At 43.2% G+C, this 23260-nt stretch overlaps 1 protein-coding gene across 4 annotated transcripts in view; it reads right to left on the bottom strand.

The window, feature by feature from the left end:
- Positions 1-23260, bottom strand: part of ralgapb (Ral GTPase activating protein non-catalytic subunit beta) — a 140631-nt gene that overhangs the window by 72084 nt on the left and 45287 nt on the right. For 2 of the 4 annotated variants that reach the window (XM_070896492.1, XM_070896493.1), the window contains exons 6-11: positions 22447-22578; positions 21462-21640; positions 13109-13260; positions 5546-5762; positions 5100-5135; positions 4409-4610 (exon numbers count right to left, since the gene is read on the bottom strand). In XM_070896492.1, the coding sequence (XP_070752593.1) occupies positions 4409-4610; positions 5100-5135; positions 5546-5762; positions 13109-13260; positions 21462-21640; positions 22447-22578 (918 nt within the window). The remainder of the gene's footprint in view (positions 1-4408; positions 4611-5099; positions 5136-5545; positions 5763-13108; positions 13261-21461; positions 21641-22446; positions 22579-23260) is intronic. The other 2 variants (XM_070896494.1, XM_070896495.1) reach the window with 1 other exon arrangement.

Here is a 23260-nt window from a genome sequence, read left to right as displayed (position 1 = left end):
CTGTAGGGTCAGGTAGGCCTAGCCCCACAGAGACACAATCAAGTGTCTCCCCTTAAATGAGTCATTAGCAAAGGTGGAAAGAAAAAAGGAGAGTGATTTGGGTGTGATTATCTAGCACTCAGCGTGAAGGTGGGTTATCAGCAGAGCTAACCAATTATTCGCATGCATCCCAAGGCCATTTGACCAGTTCTAAACTAGCTATTCTAACCGTGCTCACTGGTGAGGCCGTTTGAAATGGTGTGAAATTTGAGCATTGCACCTTCAACAAATAAACAGTATGTTGGAAAGGGTTAGAAAAAAACAACAGGATGATTCTCGGACTTAAATTTAAGATGACAAATAAATTAACTTGGTTTCACTGAAGAAATAGTTTGAAGATGGACGTGATCTTGGTCTTTAAAATGCTGAAGAGACAGGGACACCTAAATTAACGTGAAATATATCAGAGAACTAGAGAGGACTGGTGCAGATTTAATGAGGCTCGACCAAGGTGAGAGAAAGAAACTTCTGATCTGCAGTAGGGGACATGTGGATTAGACTGTACACCGACAGGGTCGATTTAAACTTGATTAAAGTTGGTGGACGAGGCAAGCCATCAGCTTACTTGTAAAAACAAAACTGCACATGTGCAAACCAGACAGCCACAATCTGTGTCTATCCAATGCAGTTTAGGATATTTGTTTCTCCATGGAATTACACATCAATTACAGCACAGACCTGCCCTACACACTCTTAGCCCCTTCTCCGAGTCTGAGATTGCGGATGATGTGCAGCACAAGTACAGTGAGGATACAGCTTACAAACAAATCGCCTGACCCTTCCTTCCCGGCAGGTTTCCTCCTGCAACTCGGCCTGCCAATCAAGAGATGCTACCGCCTCCCTGCTCAACGTGCCGGCAACCCGAAACTATGCGGTTGTGGACTCGGACTGTGCATGTCTTCCCTCGCTCTGCAGCCACTGCGTGGCCCGAAACTTTAAGGATTGCAATAAACTGCAGAGCAAGTTTTATGTTGTTAACATATGACTTACTACTTATAGCCCAGTGCAATTGATCCACATTTATGTGGTCCCAACATTGACCAGGGTTAACATTTGAGGCATCTGTGGCCATTACAGCTGTCTCCAGCTGATGCCACCCGTTTAAAAATGTAGAGAACCAACTGCATATGAATTGCACCCTGCAGTTTAACAATAGAAAATTCCTTTCAACTTCACCCAGAGTAATCTGCTCTCATCGGCACACTGAACCAATCGCTTGCGAGTCTCTGGCCGTGATCCAGGAATACACTTAGTCCTCTGGATGGACTGGGCTCAACTGAGCAACACAGCTAACATTAAGAATTGACGATGGAATTGAGAGAGAATTGAAGCTGCAGCACACCATTACTGTAGCACAGCAGTTTAGTGCTCGAATGGTACTGCGTTGCCATTTTCATTCAGCAGGCTTTGATAGGAGAAACGGCAGCGCAGATTTACTTACAGCAAAAGATCAGACAAATCAAAAAAAATCATTACAAGTGAGCCAAATGTGTGTCATTTGTTACTCATGCTTCAGGCAAGTTATATGCCACAGTGCAACATCCTGCAACACATTCCATGGGGTTTTACACTCAAGGACCAGAATCTTGCACAGGTTCTCGAGACACTGAAAATGGCAATTTCTGAGTAAATTTAAGTGACACATCACATGCCTTACTCAGATAAGCAGCTGATTAAATAATGTTAAGAAGCTCTGCCAGTATTTTAACTTCAGACTGACACAGATATGCTAACTGTACAAAACATTAAAACTCTGCTCGTGTGGAACACCAATTTAGCTGGAGATATAGACTGTAAACAGATAATTAGGGAAGTTTGAGAAGATGTAAACATGATTTTAGTTGTCTTATAATTAGTGTAATATGTGGCGATAAAGACTCAGGAGAAGCTTGCACACAAGTAAGCCTTTTTGTCCTCGTCATTTTATCTCCTTCTGTTCTATGTAGGGACATCACAGCCTCTTGTCCTCACTCAACATCCGCACATGGGCATTTCCAGCAGGGCTCAGTGGATAGTGAGGTTAGTTGTAGCACACCTAACACTCAGTATAACTAACTAACTCAGTACAGGCTGGGTGTGAACCTAACACTCAGTATAACTAACTCAGTACAGACTGGGTGTGAACCTAACACTCAGTATAACTAACTAACTCAGTACAGACTGGGCGTGAACCTAACACTCAGTATAACTAACTCAGTACAGACTGGGTGTGAACCTAACACTCAGTATAACTAACTAACTCAGTACAGGCTGGGTGTGAACCTAACACTCAGTATAACTAACTCAGTACAGACTGGGTGTGAACCTAACACTCAGTATAACTAACTAACTCAGTACAGACTGGGCGTGAACCTAACACTCAGTATAACTAACTCAGTACAGACTGGGTGTGAACCTAACACTCAGTATAACTAACTAACTCAGTACAGGCTGGGTGTGAACCTAACACTCAGTATAACTAACTCAGTACAGACTGGGTGTGAACCTAACACTCAGTATAACTAACTCAGTACAGACTGGGTGTGAACCTAACACTCAGTATAACTAACTAACTCAGTACAGACTGGGTGTGAACCTAACACTCAGTATAACTAACTAACTCAGAACAGACTGGGTGTGAACCTAACACTCAGTATAACTAACTCAGTACAGACTGGGTGTGAACCTAACACTCAGTATAACTAACTAACTCAGTACAGATTGGGTGTGAACCTAACACTCAGTATAACTAACTAACTCAGTACAGACTGGGTGTGAACCTAACACTCAGTATAACTAACTAACTCAGAACAGACTGGGTGTGAACCTAACACTCAGTATAACTAACTAACTCAGTACAGACTGGGCGTGAACCTAACACTCAGTATAACTAACTAACTCAGAACAGACTGGGTGTGAACCTAACACTCAGTATAACTAACTCAGTACAGACTGGGCGTGAACCTAACACTCAGTATAACTAACTAACTCAGAACAGACTGGGCGTGAACCTAACACTCAGTATAACTAACTCAGAACAGACTGGGTGTGAACCTAACACTCAGTATAACTAACTCAGTACAGGCTGGGTGTGAACCTAACACTCAGTATAACTAACTAACTCAGTACAGACTGGGTGTGAACCTAACACTCAGTATAACTAACTCAGAACAGACTGGGCGTGAACCTAACACTCAGTATAACTAACTCAGAACAGACTGGGTGTGAACCTAACACTCAGTATAACTAACTCAGAACAGACTGGGTGTGAACCTAACACTCAGTATAACTAACACAGTACTGACTGGGCGTGAACCTAACACTCAGTATAACTAACTCAGTACAGACTGGGTGTGAACCTAACATTCAGTATAACTAACTAACTCAGTACAGGCTGGGCTTGAACCCGGGACTTTTGCTCAGCTGCTCTCTGGATACATTGGCTGAACAAGCGAGGAACATGAATAGATCCAAAGACTGGAGCAAGTATTTCCTTGTATCCCCTCTATATTTTATTTTGAAAGGTAAAATTTACATCTATGACTTGACAATCTAGACCTGTCTAGAGTTGTCTGGCTGAAGTAATTGTACTGTGCAAGTTTATACTACTTTATAACTTGAATTGGAATCAAATCAATTAAAAAACCCAATTAGTATGGTAAAACATTATGGCTCTACCAAAATTCTCAGCTCATTTTTATACTTCTCTTTCATAACTGTCCCAACTTCTAATCAAGAATGTCATGGACTGACTGGGCTGTAGAAACTAAATTCAGTCGCAGTTACACACCTCCAGAGATGTGATCTTTGTGTCACTATTTTCGATGCTGGGAGAGTGCTGGCAGGACTCTCCCGCTTTGTCTAACATTAAAAGGATTCAATATGAGGCATTTCTAAAATGCGGCTTTGCACTGGGCTGTTGTTATACAAACTCCAAGCTTTGCGAGAAACGGCCTATTGGAGAGGGTCTCACAACACTTTGCTTTTGTGCTTGTTTCCTAAGTTATAATGTCATTTTCACGTCAATAAGCATTCATCCACTTTGCATCAAGACTGAAAGTGTCAATGCACTTTAGGGGATACTTTTAACCGAGTCCTTCAACCTGCCCAGCAGGAAACCGACAGGATTGGCTCAGCTGCCCATTTCACAATCTGCCCAATTTTACATGCCAGTGAAGTCAATGTAAAATTGGGCAAGGTTGTAAAACTGACGGCTGATTGGATCCAGTCACTTTCCTGTTGGGTGGGTTAGGTTAAAATTTCACAATACATTGAACTCAAAACTGGCAGCAGCCATGCAACAGCAGTCATGGCTGGTTTAAAAGAAACTGCTGCACAACAGTTTGTTACAGTTATAGTGTGGAACTTGACTGGCAAAAAGAATCAGCACCTAGACAGGTAGACCGGAAGGATCTCCTCTCCCGTCTTCTTGCTGCAGAAGATTCGGCAGAGTGTTCCACAGGCCTCAGCCCTGCCCGCTTCGTAGTTATCTGGAAATTCATTGGCATCGAAGAGCGGATTGGCAACCATATTTTCGGTGGATATCTGCGAGGGCTTCCGTCGGACGTCCAGTCCCGCTGGAGTAGTAATACCTGTGGTGAGCAAGAGGTTACGGGGATCACAAGTTGCTGGAGAGAAGCAACCATTTTACCACCACATTGCCAAACAGAACCGACATGCATTACATGAATTACATACAAAAAACCCCCAGGACAGTAAGTTTACAAAACCGGATTTAACAGAACAAACCAAAGAGAATCATATAAAATATTTTAAATGGTTAGTGCACAGTCTCAGGAGATTTATGACGTGACACAAAAATAGCAAGAGAAATGAGCATGGTGGGATAAAACAAGCACCTGCAGGGCCGCAGATTACAAGGCTTGCCAACACTCCTCCCCCATTCAAGAGAAACGCACAGAACGGTGAATGAAGCTCTCTCCCCCCAAACAGTGCAACAACGACAGGAGGCGTATGTTAGAGAAAAACAGCTGGAGCAATTATAAGAAAAGGAATGGCTTATGGCAAAAATCATAAAACAGCTGACTGCAATTAAAATAGAATCTACTTTTCCTACTTACAAGATTTATAAGAAAGAAGAATTTGGATAAAAGATGCTGCAAGATAATAGAAATAAAAATGGAAACAAATCAAAGGACAGCAGTAGTTATAATATCTTTAAGATGATTAGTTTTTGTTTTAGCTTCAGTCATAGGCAGCTTTCTTCTGTGTTTGTTTTAAAAATTAAAATTTTAAATTTTGAGGGGTAGACTGGGCACTATATATAAAAAGACTGGCAACCAGGTAAAAGCCATGAATTTGACAATTAACATGCAAAAATATATGCAAAAAGAAATTAAAAAAATCAGGGAAACACTGATGTTAAATTAGATTAGGGTTTAATAAATCTGGACTGTAAACTAAATTAAGAGTACACAGACTTTCGATGATTTTTTAAGCTATGTTTTATTTTGCATCTTTGCAGGTTGGAGGCGAGAATGAAGTGAAAGATATTTGGCAGCCTTACCTGTCATACTGCCATCCCTGTTCATGCCATTGTGCAGTCTGCAGTGAACCAGTCCTGCATCGAACAGCCACTGACCAAATAGATTCAGCACACTGTTCACCTTGGGTCGAGTAGGGGCAGGCAGGGGTCTCGGCTCAGAGCTGGTCTGGTTCGGGCTGGACAGTGGAGACGTGGTGGACGTCTGATGAGTGACTTTGGGAGGATGTGCAGTACTCCCCTAGCAAGGTGAAAGGATTGAAAAGAAACACGCACACAAACATTAGGGAACACTACAAACTACTCACTTTCAATTAGGATCAATGGGTAAAGGCAACCTTGCAACTGGCCACCGATCATTAAACACGAGCCAGTAAGGCAACGGTGCTTAACCGACACATTCTCCCACATCAACAGACACGTCACTGTAAAGAGTGGATAAAGAGTGCAGACAAACAACACATGGCAATACTGGTACATAAAAATAACTAAAATAGAAGGTAAAATTAAAACAGTTACCTATTATGGGACATAATGGGGATAATTACAAGAATGTCTTCGGTCAGGGCTCAGGTAATGGTTCTGAAAACTCAAACTTCATTCACACTTTGGGAGGTCAGCCAATTCCCTCCATTAGATTATTGTAAGCATCCTTAAAAATGGATTTCCCCCATGATGGGCTTTTTCATCCTCTTATTTTCCTGCACTTCTTACTCATCTCCTCCTCCGGCTTGGAAAGTATGGCCCCAAGTTTCCACATGATTTGCTCCTGATTTTTAGAAACAACTGGTGGAGAACGGAGTATCTTAGAAATCGCAATTCTCCACATTTAAGTTTTCTGCAGTTCTAGTCAGTTAGAACAGTTTCATTTTTGAACAGAATTTTTTTTTTCAAAAGGGGGCGTGTCCAGCCACTGACGCCTGATTTGAAAGTTTCCACAGTGAAAATGTACTCCAAACTAACTTAGAATGGAGCAAGTGAAGATTTTTGTAGGCCTGAAAAAACCTTGTCTACACATTAAAAAATCAGGCGCAGGTTACAAATTAGGCGTCCGGAACGAGGTGGGGGGGGGAAAGGGAAGTCATTACATTCCACAATAAATCCTTAGTTATACTTATACAAATATTATACAAATAATTCCAACCTGAATAAAAATTTATAAGCAAAGAAAAGATTAAATAAACCATGTTCCTACCTGTGTGAAAGTGCTTCAGGCAGGGCGAAGGCTGCAGGAAGCCTCACAAGTTGAGGCAGCCATTTCCGACGGCAGGGGGGGGGGGGGGGGGGAGGGGGGGAGGGAGGCCCGTCGGGAAACGGCTGCCTCAACTTCTGAGGCTTCCTGCAGCCTTCTCACTGCTGCAAGAAGCCTCAGTGCTGATCATGGAAGGGCAATGTGGCTTTATTAAAAAATGTTAAAAATTGAACAGCTACAAAGAACTACAAAAATGGCCGAGTGCCAATGTTTCCTTCACACTGCGCGAGCGCGAACGCTCCAACGCGCACGGTTGCCGGCACGAAAAAAACTCATTTAAATGGTACCTGCCCCCTCCTACTTACAAAATCGGCGCGAGTGGTAGGCTCCGCCCGCTGGGCACCACGCCAAGCTGACATCGTGCTGCAAAGCGCTCGAGAATAGCGCGTTTTTTTTCAGGCGCCGTTTTCGGCGCGAAAAACGAGCGCCCAGCTCGGAGGGGCGCCTGTTTTGCCACGTGTGGAAACTTGGGGCCTATATGTTGGATTCTCACTGGGCTTTCAATATTAATTACCTGATTCCACAGACAAAGAGTTTTTTAAAAAGCTTGTCTTGAACTTTCTGCGCTCTCTCTCTGCAGCTTTTCCAATCTCCATTTCTTCTCATTCCCCCATTCGTTTCTCTTTATTTTTCTCTATTGCCGCAACACAATTCTGCTCATTGTATCTATTTGACTTATTCTCTTTCTACAAATCTCCCATCCCCATCTCTTCTCTATCGCACCTCTGCGATATTTTCTTTATGTAACATGCAGTCTTTCTTAAGTCTCGTTTCTTGGAGTAGTTGTAGACTAATTGATGAAGATTGATTGCTGGGATTGGCTAACTATCTGCTATCATTGGATCATGTAACTACCGGGATGGTAGAAGGCAAACCAGATGGACCATGGTCTCGTTTCATCTTGCTATTCCTATGATCCTATAAAGCAGCAAATAGATATAATCAAGCCAACACCACCAGCCGAGTTATAGTAGAGCACACGATTGGGACGTTGAAGCACACTTCTGACGTTTAGACCACTCTGGGGTGGGAGGAGTGGAGGGGGGAGGGGGATGGAGATGGTGGCTATCTGCTTTGCATGCAGAAAAAGTGGTCAGGATTGTGACCATCTGCTGCAGGATTATGCTTTGCAAAGAGGAATCAGCAACTCCACAATAAGAGGGTGAGGACCGAGAGTAGACTGATGTGGAGATGCTTGATGTCTTCCCAAGCTGAGGGGCGAGAAGCAACAAGAAATTCACACATGATCTGACCCTCTCCTCTCCAATACAGTGGCTGCTTCCCAGAAAACATGCCCCCATCCACACAGAAACCTGGCAAGAGGCCCATCGGTCCTTGCACCTGTAATAGTTAACTCTCCCAACAGCATGAAGCACCAAATGCAAAATAAAGTCCAACAATTTATTTCAGTCTCACACAAAATGGCCCTTATCCATTTCCTACACTTGTGCTGCTGTAAAATGTGCCAACTCTTAAACTATGCCAAAGTATGCCCGCAGTTAAAGCAGCAACTGCGTTGGCAGGAGGAGGAGGAGTGCTATAAGCCTCCTGGGATGGACATGGCCATGATCATCCAGTGCCTGCCTGCCCTCAAGAACTCTGACTCCTGAGATGGACATAACGTAAGAATATGGAGCAGGAGTAGGCCACTCGAGCCTGCTCTGCCATTTAATAAGATCATGGCTGATCTGATCATGGACTCTGCTCCACTTCCTTGCCCGCTCCCCATAACCCTTCACTCCCTTATTGATCAGAAATCTGTCTATCTCCGCCTTAAATATGTTCAATGACCCAGCCTCCACAGCTCTCTGGGGCAGAGAATTCCACAGATTTACAACTCAGAAGAAATTCCTCCTCATCTCAGTTCTAATGGGTGACGCCTTATTTTTAAACTATGCCCCCGAGTTCTGGATTCCCCGAGTGGAAACATCCTCTCTGTATCTACCTTGTCGAGCCCCCTCAGTATCTTGTATGTTTCAATAAGATCACCTCTTGTTCTTCTGAACTCCAATGAGTATAGGCCCAACCTACTCATCCATTCTTCATAAGTCAATCCCCTCATCTCCAGAATCAACCAAGTGAACTTTCTCTGAACTGCCTCCGACACAAGTATATCCTTTCTTAAGTACAGAGACCAAAACTGTACGCAGTACTCCAGGTGTGACCTCACCAATACCCTATATAGTTTTAGCAGGATTTCTCTGCTTTAAACTCTATCCCTCTTGCAGTAAAGGCCAACATTCCATTTGCCTTCCTGATTACTTGCTGTATCTGCACATTAACTTTTTGTGTTTCATGCACAAGGACCCCCAGATCCCTCTGTACTGCAGCACTTTGAAATTTTTCTCCATTTAAATTATAATTTGCTTTTCTATTTTTTCTGCCAAAGTGGATAACCTCACATTTTCCCACATTATACTCCATCTGCCAAATTTTTGCCCACTCACTTAGCCTCTCTGTATGCCTTTGCAGATTTTTTGTGTCCTCCTCACAATTTGCTTTCCCACTTATCTTTGTATCAGCAGCAAACTTAGCTACATTACACTCGGTCCCTTCATCCTAGTCACTAATATAGATTGTAAATAGTTGAGGACCCAGCACCGATCCCTGCGGCACCGTTTGCCAATCGGAAAATGACCCATTTATCCCGACTCTCTGTTAGTTAGTCAATCCTCTATCCATGCTAATATATTACCCCCAACCCTGTGAACTTTTATCTTGTGCAGTAACCTTTCATGTGGCACCTTATGGAATGCCTTCTGGAAATCCAAATACACCACATCCACTGGTTCCCCCTTATCCACCCTGCTCGTTACATCTTCAAAGAACTCCAGCAAATTTGTCAAACATGATTTCCCTTTCATAAAACCATGCTGACTCTGCTTGATTGAATCATGCTTTTCCAAATGTCCTGCTACTGCTTTCTTAGTAATGGACTCCAGCATTTTCCCAACGACAGATGTTAGGCTAACCAGTCTATAGTTTCCTTCTTTCTGTCTCCCTTCTTTTTTTAAAAACTGGGGCATTACATTTGCTGTTTTCCAATCTGCTGGGACCTCCCCAGAATCCAAGGAATTTTGGTAAATTACAACCAATGCATCCACTATCCCTACAGCCACTTCTTTTAAGACCCGAGGATGCAAGCCACCAGGTCCAAGGGACTTGTCTACCTATAGTCCCATTATTTTACCGAGTACTACTTCTTTAGTGATAGTTTTAAGTTCCACCCTCCCTATAGCCCCTTGATTATCCACTATTGGGATGTTTTTAGTGTCTTCTACCGTGAAGCCCAATACAAAATATTTGTTCCAAGTCTCTGCCATTTCCCTGTTCCCCATTATTAATTGCCCCGTCTCATCCTCTAAGGGACCAACATTTACTTTAGCCACTCTTTTCCTTTTTATATACCTGTAGAAACTCTTACTATCTGTTTTTATTTTTCATGTTAGTTTACTTTCATAAGCTTTCTTCCCTTTCCTTACTATTTTTATTAGTCGCTCTTTGTTGAGAGTTATGAAATAATGAAATATCTCCTTAAATGTCCGTAATGTTAGTAATGAAGCAACTGAGGACTCTTCGCTGAGGAACACCTGCAGTGCTGTCCTGCGACTGTGATGACTGGCCTCCAACACCTGCAAGCACCTTCCTTTTCGCTCATTGTGACGCCAGTCACAGTTCGATCTTGTGATGGAAGGGACTGACCAAGTTAAACACAGCTGCACTTTAACAGCTGATAAGGTGTATAGTGCTCCTATTGTTCTATAAAATGTACTTCCAATGCAGCCCACGGAAGATTAAATATATAGCAGAGGATTTTACAGCACAGAAGGAGGCCATTCATCGCACTGTGCCTCTGCAGCTCCCAAAGAGCTATCCACTTAGTCCCATTTCCCCGGCGGTTCCCAAACCCGATTAAAATCTTTTTCAAGTATTTATCCACTTGGCTTTTAAAAGCTCTTAAACATCCATTTCCATCACTGTTTCTGGTGGGGCATTTAATGACCCATCAACAATCTGTAGAAAACAATTTCTTGGAATTTCTCCATTCAACCCTTTAATGATCTTAAATTGATGCTGCCGGCTAGTGCAAAGTCTTCCTCATTTCACTTATTGAAAACTTTCAATTTTGATTACAGTTATCAGATCGCTTCTCAACTTCCTTTTTTCATTTTCAAGAGACCGAGGGGCTGAAATTCAGGGTCTCCGAGACCCGGTGCTGCTCGTTTGCGGCGACCATTTATAAAAATCAAATGGCCGCTGCTTTGGGGTCAATTGGCCGACCCGACCTAATTTCAGGTTGGGGATTTTTCGGCCTCGACTCGATCCCGCCCAATTCTGATGACCGCCGAAAGCAAGTCATCAGGGGCTGCACTGCCAATTTTAACAAAAATACTTACCTTCTGATATTCAGCTCCACCCGTCGATCCTCCGCCGCGCGGCGCCTCTAACAGGTTTCTCTGCCGGTGCACCCTCTGCAAAGTAAGTGCGGCACGGCAGCGCAGCCGCCCTTCAAGGAGAGGGCCCACTGCCGCGGCCACAAGGTAAAAAGTTTTACCGGCCGACTTCCCGATCGGCTGACAAAATATTGCCCCCAGGTTCGGCTGGACCGCTAGCGAACACCCTGGCACCCCCTCTTGGGTGCCAGGCCGTTGGCCCGGCCAAAACCCTCCCTGGTGGCACAGTGGCCGAAGATTTAAAATAGCAGAATCTCTCCCCTTTAACGGAGGGGAGAGCGCGGTTACATACACGCGCTGTGACATCACCACTTCTCCATTGCTGAGTGACAGCGGCGGAGTTCCTGTCCGTCCGATTTTCAGCCAGTCAGCCTGGCTTTAAGTTTATGGCCCGCCCCCATTACGTCATTTCCTGTGGGACTTTGAAAAAGTTTATAAAGCCCAGGATCCTATATGCTTTTTTAAAAATCACTGTCAACCTGTCCTGCCACCTTCAACGATTTGAGCACATATACCCTCATGCCTCTGCTCATGCACCCCCTTAGGATTTCCTCTTAGGCTAGAGGAATATATCAAACTAAAAAAAAGTTAGTTCTCAGACAATCTATAACCTTAAAATGGATCTGGATGTATACCTGCTGATAATGTGAACTGAGGATTATAGGATTATCAATAGATCTGTTTAATTCACCCATTGATCACAGAATTATAGAAATTACACAGGAGGCTGCCAGCTGACCAATCACATCACTTTTAAACTAGATCTATCTACTCCAATCCCATTTCTCTGCCCTTTCCCAAATCCTCTCTATTTTTTTCAAATACTCATCCAATTTCTTTTTAAATGTTATTGTCTCTGCCTCAATAGCCCTTTGTGCTAAGGCATTTCATGTTCTGATAACCATGTGTCGAAAGTAAATTCTAACATTCCCCCATTCTGATAATCTGGGTCGGTGCCCCCTCATCAATGATTCACCAAACATTGAAACCATTTTTCACTATTTACCTTCTCAAAACCCTTCACAATTTTGAAAACCTTGAATAGATTCACACTTAACCCTTTTCCCAGTGAAAAAAGCCCCATTGCTGAGCCAGTCTCTGTTACCTCTTATTCCTATTCTTGTGAATCTTTACCGTGCCCTTTCCTGGACTCAAACATCCCTCCTACAATGAGGTGCCCAACTATGGCACAACCAATGTCTGCAACAAATTCAACATCACTTCTTTGCTCCAATGTACAAGAATGTCATTGGCCTTTTACATAGCCCTTTCCACCTGCACCCCAACCTTTAACGATTTATGCATCTCTTCCTCTGCTCAGTTAAGAGCCGCACTGCTTCAAGTATACTTCCATTCACTGTTCCTTTCTACCAAAAATATACGACACTGTTCTTTACGTTGAACTGTACCTGCCACCCATCTGCCCACTCCCACTTCTTCCTGCGATCCCCTGCATTCTTCCCTCACATATGCCCTCTAATTTAGTATCAGCAAACTCTGCCATCATTCCTTCTGCGGCCATGTCCATAATTGGAAAACAAGGCACCCCAAGGCAGATTCCTACAGCACACCCACATTCTGCCAATCCAGACAAGATCCATTTACCCCGATATTTCCTTCCTGCTCCTCACCATTACGCTGGATTCGGAAGAGAGAGCACTGAGATTCCGGGAGACCCGCGAGCACAATGGAAGGAGCAGGCATGATGGTCCAAATGCCCTTTCTTCATTCCAAACTTCATGCTTTTACTTGGCGGTGACCAAGAGTGGTGCAGATGAAGGTTTGGCTGAAAACCGTGCAGCCAAATTAGGTACCTGTGGGGCCTGGAGTGGCGAGAGGAATAAATCAAACTTTAAAAAAAGTAACAAGATATCAACTTACTGAGCCTGTTTTAACAGTCGCCTTTGTAACAGTGACAGATCGCATTCTCCTGCTGTGAGGGGGGGTTGTGTTCATGGTACTGCTCGCCTGTGGCATGCTGAGCCTATTCACCGGAGTAGGAGGCGCACTATCAGAACGGGGCCGGGAAATACCTGGAATGGAAAACAAACAGATGCGCAAAGCACCCGCCATTAACTCCCAGCTGTTCAGTAAACACTTCAAAAGAAAATCTGCCCCACCAGTTTAGTAATGATTTGAGGAGGAAACATTTAGTGAAGGACAGCTTGTAGAATACAGCAACAGTAACAGCTGACTAAAATAACTGGCTTCACTCATGCAACACATGACAGTGTTTTGTTAATAAGTTTTTCTATCGATGGAATGCATCTGGATGGTGCACAGAGCCATAAATCTCAATTAAACAACTGTGGCACCACAAAGATTTGGTCAGGGAAGCAATTCATCATTTGCTGACAGTTTGTGCAAATTCTAAGGCCTTTAGTTAGTTCTATCCTACCTGGGAAAAAAAAAATCACCTCTCAAGTTAACTCTTTTATACGGAGATCCAAGGATGCCCATATTTCTAGATACTGGGCTGTGCATAATGATTTATTTATACTCCACTAGTGTCAGAACAAGTCACAGGGGTCACAGTCTCAGGATAAGGGGTCAACCATTTAGGACTGAGATGAGGAGACGTTTCTTCGTTCAGAGGGTGGTGAATCTTTGGAATTCTCTACCCCAGAAGGCTGTGGCGGCTCAGTCTTTGAGCATATTCAAGACAGAGATCGATAGATTTTTGAATATTCAGGGAATCAAGGGATATGGGGACAGTGCAAGAAAGTGGAGTTGAGGTGGAAGATCAGCCATGATGTTATTGAATGGTGGAGCAGGCTCGAGGGGCCGAATGGCCGACTCCTGCTCCTAATTCTGATGTTCTTATGTTCTAAGTGCCAGCTAGGTCTTGCACCACTGCTCTCCAGAGAGATTTTCAGGAGTTAAACTGTTGCTTTTGTGTCACTGTGAAGTGGAAATGACTTTGCAACTATATAAAAGCAGCAGTTTATCTGCAGTTCCCTAAGCAATGATTAGGTAGTGTGGTTGCTTTTCCACATAGTTCATGAACTGCTAATCGCTGCAGTTATTGGGAGCTTATTGCAGTTACATAACTGTTTACAGCATATTGGCTACACCACTCCCTGCTAAACACAGGGCTGCCAGATTAATCAGTTGGGTAATACTTGAAAGGTATGAATCATTTTTATACACTTCCCAACCCCTTTGCCAAGCCCCACACGACTGCGCCTGACCTGCTCTGTGTCAATGTTGTCCTCAGCTGATCATTGTGAGGCTCATCGAAACACGAGCCAAACATTCAAGCTTTGGAGGCAGAACAGAGGAGGAAGGCCATTCGGCCCATTTTAGTTCATCCATTGAGAGAGGTACAGTGCTCCCCAACCCTCTGTTGTATTTCCATGAGGTAGATTACCAGTGTTAGACGACCTAATAATAAATGAAAGACTAGGAAACTTAGGCTCTTCAACCTTGAAGGAAGGCAACTGAAAGGGGACCACGGGAGAGTGCCCTACACGAGCCATCATTCTGACAGCAGAATTGCAGACCTAGTAGGTCTGAGTCTGCCATCATAAAAAGGGAGCCAGTTTGAGCAGTGTAAACATGGGGAGGTGATGTACAGACACCACTGTCCCGTGATCACAATAAGCAGTATTGTGAAAGTGTCTCAGAATGATGTGATGGGGTGACTGTCGGTTTCCGGGCAGATGAGCCACGATAGACCATTCTTTATCATGTACAAAAAAATTAAGGTTAATGGAATGTTGGCCTTTATCTCAAGAAGGCTGGAATACAAAGTGGTAGAAGTTATATTACAGCTGTACATAGCTCTGGTGAGACCCCATCTGGAGTGCAGCTTTCCATTCTGGGCGCTGCACTTCAGAAGGATAAATCGGCCTTGACTCACCAGACTGATACCGGGGTTAGAAGGGTTAAATTATGAGGCCAGGCTGCACAGACTGGGCTTGTATTCCTTTGAATATAGAAGATTAAGGGATCTAATTGTGGTGTTTATCAAACTATTCCCTCTGGTGGGGGAGTCCAGAACCAGGGAGCATAACCTTAACATTAGAGGCCGGACATTCAGGGGTGATGTCAGGAAGCACTTCTTCACTCAAAGTGCAGTGGGAATCTGGAATTCTCTCCCTAAAAAGCTATCGATGCCGGGGGTCAATTGCAAATTTCAAAACTGTGATGGGTAGATTTTTGTTAAGCAAGGATTTTCAGGATTACAGAACCAAGGTGGGTATGTGGAGTTATGACACAGATCAGCCATGATCTAATTGAATGGAGGAACATGCTTGAGGGGCTGAATGGCCTCCTCCTGTTGCTATATTCCTTTCCATATGTATCTTCTCCTCTTGTGCACAGATGACCAGGGACATTTCTGCATCCGAGATACCTTGCCGCCACGCATTAAATCCCTCCACAGCTACAAAAAGTAACCAAACAGGTTAATTAAATGTTGACCTTTCTGTCAAAGGGGCTGGATTTAAAGAGTGAGGAAGCAACACTTCAGCTGTATAAAGCCCTGATCAGACCCCACCTGAAGTGCTGAATTCAGTTCTGGGCACTGAACCACAGGAAAGATATATTGGCCGTGGCAGGGATACAGCGTAGATTCACCACAATGATACTCAGGCTTTAAGGCTTAAAGTACAAACACATGTTGTGTAAACATAGTTTGTATTCCCTTGCGTTGATTTTCTCTGGTCGGGGCACTAGAACACAATCATAGAAATTTACAGCACAGAAGGAGGCCATTTTGACCTATCATGTCCGCGCCGGCCAACAAAGAGCTATCCAGCCTAATCCCACTTTCCAGATCTTGGTCCGTAGCCCTGTAATGTGGTGACCAGGACTGCACACAGTACTCTAGCTGCGGCCTAACCATTGTTTTATACAGTTCAAGTCCATATCCAAGTACTTTATAAATGTGGTGAGGGTTTCTGGAGATTCAGGCAGTGAGTTCCAGACCCCCACCACCTCTAGGCGAAGAAATTTCTCCTCAAATCTCTAAACTTCCTACCTAAATCTATGCCCCCTGGTTCTTGACCCCTCTAAGGGAAATAGGTCCATCCTATCCACTCTATCTAGGTCCCTCAATGTTATACACCTCAATAAAGCCTCCCCTCAGCAACCTCTGTTCCAAAGAAAACAACCCCAGCCTATCCAATCTTTCCTCATAGCTAAAATTCTCCAGTCCAGGCAACATCCTCGTAAATCTCCTCTGTACCCTCTCTAGTGCAATCACATCTTTCCTGTAATGTGGTGACCAGGACTGCACACAATACTCTAGCTGCGGCCTAACCATTGTTTTATACAGTTCAAGCATAACCTCCCTGCTCTTGCATTCTATGCCTCGGCTAATAAAGGCAAGTATTCCGTATGCCTTTTTAACCACCTTATCTAGCTGGCCTGCTACCTTCAGGGATTTGTAGACAATCTTAAAATTAGAGCCAAGTCATTTAGGAGTGAAATTAGGAAGCACTTGCTGCACACAAAAGATAGTGGAAATATTCTGGGGGGGTCAATTGAAATTTTCATGGCTGAGATTGATAAGAGTTTTGTTAGGTATAACAAATATAATCAAGGGACATGGATCAAATGGAGTCAAGATACAGATCAGCCATGATCTAACTGAATGGTAGAACAGGCTCGAGGGAATGAAAGGCCTCCTCCTGTTCCTATGTTCCTCCCAGCAATACAGCAGAGATCAGTGACTGTGCTGTAGAGGGAATAAAACCATCTGCACCGTCATGGCACCACAGACAGATGCTGCAAAACACTGCCCAATTTAATTTCACGTTTTAAAGGCTGCACACTCGAGCACTACAAGGAGGCACACGGCTAGAACCACACAGTGCAGGAGCATATTCGGCTCATCGTGCTTGTGCCGGCTCTTTAAAAGAGCTATCCAATTAGTCCCACTCCCCAGCCCTTTCCCCATAGGCCTGCAAATCTTCCCTTTTAAGTGTATATCTGATTCCCTTTTGTCCCAGCGTTTTTCCACGTTTTCTATTGTGTGCTGTTTCAGTATTTCCTCATTTATCCACTCACCAGTGACACGTTCAACCAGCAGATGACCTTCCAACACACTGTCAAAACTCACAAGTTGTCTGTGATATCAGAGGGCACCTGTCACCTGTGCTCCATATCCTGCGGTGTCAATGTCTTTAGGTCAGTTTTAAAGATGTTAAGCGGAAGATAGGGTAGATAGCGAGAAACTATGTCCACTGGTTGGGGAGTCTAAGACAAGGGGTCATCATCTAAAAATACAGCCAAACCTTTCAGGAGTGAAGTTAGGAAACACTTCAACACACAAGGCAGGGGGGGGAGGGGGGGGGGTAGAAGTTTGGAACGCTCTTCTACAAACGGCAATTGATGCGAAATAAATTGTTAATTTTAAATCTGAGATTGATGGATGTTTGTTAACTGAAGCTATTAAGGGATATGGGCCAAAGCCGGGTATATGGGGTTAGGTCACAGATCAGCCATGATCTCTGAATGGCGGAGCAGGCTCGAGGGGCTCAATGGCCTCCTGTTTTTATGATCCTAGGAGAGGAGGGGGAAGGGAGAAAACTGGAGAGAGAAAAAAGTGACTTCAAACGTGATACGACATGAAAGCTCTAATAATTCTGAAGGTATCGTCACTTCACGAATACCAACTCCACCTCTTGGCTTTCAAATAATTACACTGCCCGTGGCAACAGCTTCCAGCTAGTTCTTAGTCAGCAATACCATTGAACCGTGAAATGAGAATCAGCATCAGTGTACCGCAATTAATATTCATTTATACAAAAAGAGCAGAAAATTAGGAAAAATAGGAGAAAAATCAGTTTTCTCCTGCATTGTCAACTTTTGTGGAAACAACTTAAAGATGCAGTATTCTTATAGATCGGCTTGAAAAGCTGTTTAAAAAATCCTGCTATTCCACAGCCCACATTAGATAAAAGTGAAGACCAGTTGGAAAGTTGGAGATATGTGCAGAGTGGATTGTGTAAGAACACTAAAGTACAAGGCCCTTAAGCCAGACAGGACCACAAGAGATTCCTTCCTACCAAAAACTTCATAAAACCTGCTCTACAAGTTATAGCTTTACAGCACAAAGACAGGGCATTCGGCCCAACTGGTCTGTGCCCGTGCTTATGCTCCACGCGAGCCTACTCTTACCTCACTTCATCTCATCGCACCCGACTCAAGTTTTTATGACCTGTAACTTGGAAGTGTGATCTTTACCGACCTGCAATGTAGGTGGGACAATATCTGAATACACAGCCAAATTAGAAAATGTTTCACATAAGAATGAAATCAAAATGCCACAAATGCCCCACATTTCACTACCACACATTACAAGTCACGGGTTTCATGGCCAGCCTAAATGATTTGACTCCATGAGTCAGGTAATATATACGCATTACATTAAGGCAAGATGTGAAACGGGTTTCAATGAGGAAATCCTTGTATAATTCAGTGTGGTCGTCAATTCCCCAATAGCTAAAAAAGGTATTGAGTAGCCTTAAATTTAACCCATTATGTTTGCAAATGATCTTTGCAAATAAGAGCAAAGACTAGAGAAATGGACAGAATCCAGACACATTCTGGAGCTTTGTTCTCCTTCTGGTAATAATGTTGGTTAATGTATTAGCAAAAACAAGCTGAGTAGGACGCTAGGGAGTAAGTGCAAAAGATTATCCAAGGGATCACCGACACAAAAGCTAAATATCTGCAGACAAAGCAAAGTTTGGTATTTAATGGATAACAGTACTTAAACATGCATTAAATGTGCTGCATTTAAACAATTAAGACTGCAATTTGTACCACTTTACATACTATACAGCACTCCAACTCCTGGACTGAAATGCCTCTTCATTTATACGCCGTTCAGTAAGTGAAATCATGTTTCAAAATTGTTAATTACAGCTCAGACAAGAAAATGTAACTGTTTAAAAATGGGAATGTTGTGCCCGCATCTGCACGGCCGTATTAAACAGAATACTGCAGCTTTAAAAATCCTGCGTTTAATATAAATCGATTGGCAGGAAACGAGGAGTGCATTGGTAACCCTTATACCAGCTCCAATGTTACTGATCAATGGTGGAATCTGCCAAATGCTTAAGACTTTATACCATAAGGGGGTAACCTTTCCCGAATGATATTGGTCCTTGCAATGCCTATGAAACAAAAAGAAGCATGGTGCGGTTGAAAAATATACAAGTTGTTTTCAATAAACAAAGCTCAAAATAAGGATTCTAAAACTTAACACTTGACTGGAGGCCGACAACACCAGCCCCTTTCTCCAGCCACTTACCAAGTCATCCAAAAGTTCCATTTAATTCCGCTCAGGAAGTGCCAGACATGTGCCATACATATATTGACACAAACAAAACTGTTCTAACTGAATGCAAACCCCTAATTAGAGATGAAAGTGGAAGCCAAATAATTTTGAGCTCCTGTTGCAGCTATAAAAGGGCAGGCGCCCAAAAAAAAAGCATAGGTGACAGAAACTCAGTTCACTGAATGTGATCAAAACCCACCACTACCAGGCATGAGCACACAATCAGCTTTAGTGCTCTAGACTAACTGGGTAAAACTAGGATCGAGTCTTGTAGCAATGCACCCTGGTGTTGCACCTGATCTGTGTGAGACAAAAGGTGGAACAGATATAGGACATGCGTCACTTTTCAATACTATGCAACAAGCTACCCAGTAACTGTAGGTAGTGTAGGACTACTAGTGACAGGTTGGGAGAGAGAGGATAGTTTGCACACTCACCATAATATGCATATTCTAGAACAGGCCACAGTACATAGAAAAGATGTATAGAAGGTTTATTACATTCTCCACCCATGTAATCCTTAAGGAGCCATCTGCTAATTTAAAATGGACTATTTGCTATCTCCAATCCACCTTTCTATTGCCCTGTTGCCTCTTCCAATACTCTTACTTATCCTCAACTGACATTTCTATAGCACACAACCCTCACTAATGTTCTGTCTGCATGTGCTTCTGTTTTGCCTTTTAATTCATTTTCACCTCCTTAGCCAGGCAATGTGGTCCACATTTCATGATTTCAAGTCTGGGGGCATATTTTCCATTCCTTTTTAATAGAAGGAATGAATGGTTTTACAAGGAATTGCTTGGACTCTTCAACAACTGAGAGTACAGCCTCCATTGCTGCTCCACCACTCCAGTGACATCAATGATGGGGAATCTCCTGGGGCAGCTTCAGTGCAAACAGCCGGGCACATGATCTCAAACCAGACTGAGCTGTGCTGTGGAGCCATCCGGTTCCACACAATGGTCCTATAGGTTGGGGACTGCACAATTCCCAGCCTATACCATGGCTTCCTTGGAACAACTCTCAGCCCTTTCTGAAATTGCGGTCCCCTGCCCTTTATAGGGTGTACGTCCGAAAGTGAAGTTAGCAGAGCTGCCGAGTAAAGAGGGAAATGTTAGTCCAGGTTTTGAAAAATCCCCAAATAAATTCCAGGTAAACCATGATTTGTCTTCTATAAAAAGAGGAAGTAGTTGTAACTTTCCATATTTTCCTTTCCTTTAAATCTGAGTTTAATTAAAGTTAGAAATGTTTAGTGTTTCAGTTTAATGTAAAGTAGCCCTACACCACACTCAGTACAGGAAATGGTTTACATATAGGGAACAGAAATGATGAGATATTTTATGGTCTACAATCCAATAAAAATATTCATCTGGGGTTTCTTTTTTGAATGCACTTTGAGAAAAGATACTTCATATACACATAAAATGTAACGGCTTCATTTGATGAAACTGCTAAACAACATAAAGCAGAGTACGATTATGACGTGCACCTGCTCTCTCCCAGTCAAGAACAGGAAAGGGAGAGGAAAAGCAAAGAGGTCTCAACTTATAACAACATATCTGAACCAATAGTAGACAATGAATTACAACTCAATGCCTCTGTGGCACTGTGATTTCGAACACCAATGTGTTTTATTGTAAAACACTGCAGCAAGAATGTGTGTCCGAGAACATCGACAAACCCACACCATTAGTGAGGAGTCCCGAGCAAACGGCAGACATTGTTCAACAGTGGGGAGGTGAAGTTAAAGGGCACACAACATTCCTGCTCAACACACAGTTCATGGTGGCATTGGTTGAGGCACGGGAAAAGGATGTCAGCTCAATGTTTAAGGTGAGGAATGGTGCTTGGGTCTAGAGAGACTTAAAAAAAAATATATAAACAAAAACAGAATATTAAAATGGGTATTAAAGCAAAACATTGTAAACCTAAAGTTACCTAGAAAGGCATCCACCAGGCAGCTGATCCCACGCATGGCTCGGAAGAAGATTTGAGGCAGCTGCTTGAGGCATGGGTGCTGTATCATTTCCTGGGCCATCCCACTGACGCTCAAAAGCTGCTCCTGGAATTTTGGTGTGGTGCTGATTATGGCTGGGTTACTCAGATCCACCGGATTGCTGAAGGGAAATAATAAAAAGATTAAAAAATAGAAAATGTAATTCCATCTGAGCAAAATGGATGTGACTTATTGGCCGGATTCTGAAAATAAACACTATCCACACAGATCAAAACTACTTTCCCTTCTTCTCATGGTTACAATGTTTTGACGTGCTAAATAGGGAAAGACTATTTCCTCTGATTGGGGAGTCAGTGATGAAGGGTCAATTTAACAACAGAGGGTTTCTGGAGCACAGAATGCTTTGCCATGGTGAATGGTTGAGGCAGAGACTTTTGCATCTTTTAAAGGAAAGGTGGATAAACATTTGAAGCAGAGGAAGGTATAGGACTATGAAGAAAGAGCCGTGTGTTTTGGATTGCTTTAGGGAAGCACCAACACAGCCACGATGGGCTGAATTCTGGCCTCTTGAGCACCCCCGATTTTAATTGCTCTGCAATTGGCAGCCATGCCTTCAGCTGCCAAGACCCTGGAATTACCCTCGTCAAAGCTATTGGTCATCAACTCGAATATCTCCTGATGTGGTTCCATGTCAAATTTTGTTTGGTAACACTGAAGTGCTTTGGGATGTTTTATTACGTTAAAGGCACTATATAAATACAAGTTGTTGTCAACTTCAGCGGTTCTATAACAATTTTTTTAAATTCAGAGTGAATGTTTCACCAGAGATAAACACTTATTCTAATCAGGAAGGCCACTGGCTTGGCACAAGGTATTAACAGTGTGTACAGGTATCAGCAGCCTAAAAGGCAGGCCATGTATGTTTAACAGCCCTTACATGCACACACAGAAATGAGGCATTCCCACCTAAGCATATGTAAAATACGAAACCAAGTCTGTGCAATGCAGTCATTGTCCATTTCTGGTGGAATCAGGGTTGCATCTTCATCTGGAACTTTGAATGGAGGGAACGCGGGGCCGTAGGTAAACCGCAGTAGCCTATTAGAGAGAAACGACACTTAAATGCAATTAAAGTGTTCAATACCAAAAGTAGTAACTTCACATCTCCACTACACCTACTCAGCATACCTGGGATCATGTTTCTCTATTGTTCATTAAACTTTAATTTTCCAAATATATTCACTAAATGATTGGCTTGCAACAATTTCTAATTCAGCGCATACCCAAGGTGTGATCAAACCCTAACCAGGGAAGTGTGTGGGGTGGTGGATTGGCACAGGGTTCTCTTACTTTGGGATCCAAGCTTGCATCGACTCACACTTTGGAAAGTCTCCACACTCTGTGCTGCCTATAAAAGGCCTCGTGAAAAATGGTTAGAGCAGTCTCAGTTCAGGTCCTTGCGGTGTTTTGCCAGCTGTGGCTCAGTGGTAGAGAGATTGTGTAGATTGGGCCGATAATCTCTGGAGTTTAGAAAAATGCGAAGTGATCTCTTTGAAACATACAAGATTCTGAAATGGATCGACAGGGTAGATGCTGAGAGGTTGTTTCCCCGGACTGGAGTGTCTAGAATGAGGAGGCACAGTCTCAGGATAAGGGCTCGGCCATTTAAGACAAAGATGAGAAGGAATTTCTTCACTCAGAGGGTGTGAATCTTTGCCCCAGAGGGCTGTGGATACTCAGTCTTTGAGCATATAGATAGATTTTTAGACTCGAGGGGAAT

This window comes from Pristiophorus japonicus, chromosome 12, assembly GCF_044704955.1.
Source record: "Pristiophorus japonicus isolate sPriJap1 chromosome 12, sPriJap1.hap1, whole genome shotgun sequence".
Classification (NCBI taxonomy): Eukaryota; Metazoa; Chordata; class Chondrichthyes; family Pristiophoridae; genus Pristiophorus; species Pristiophorus japonicus.
The sequence above is the reverse complement of the archived record's forward strand: the minus strand, read 5'-3'. Positions and strand labels throughout refer to the sequence as shown.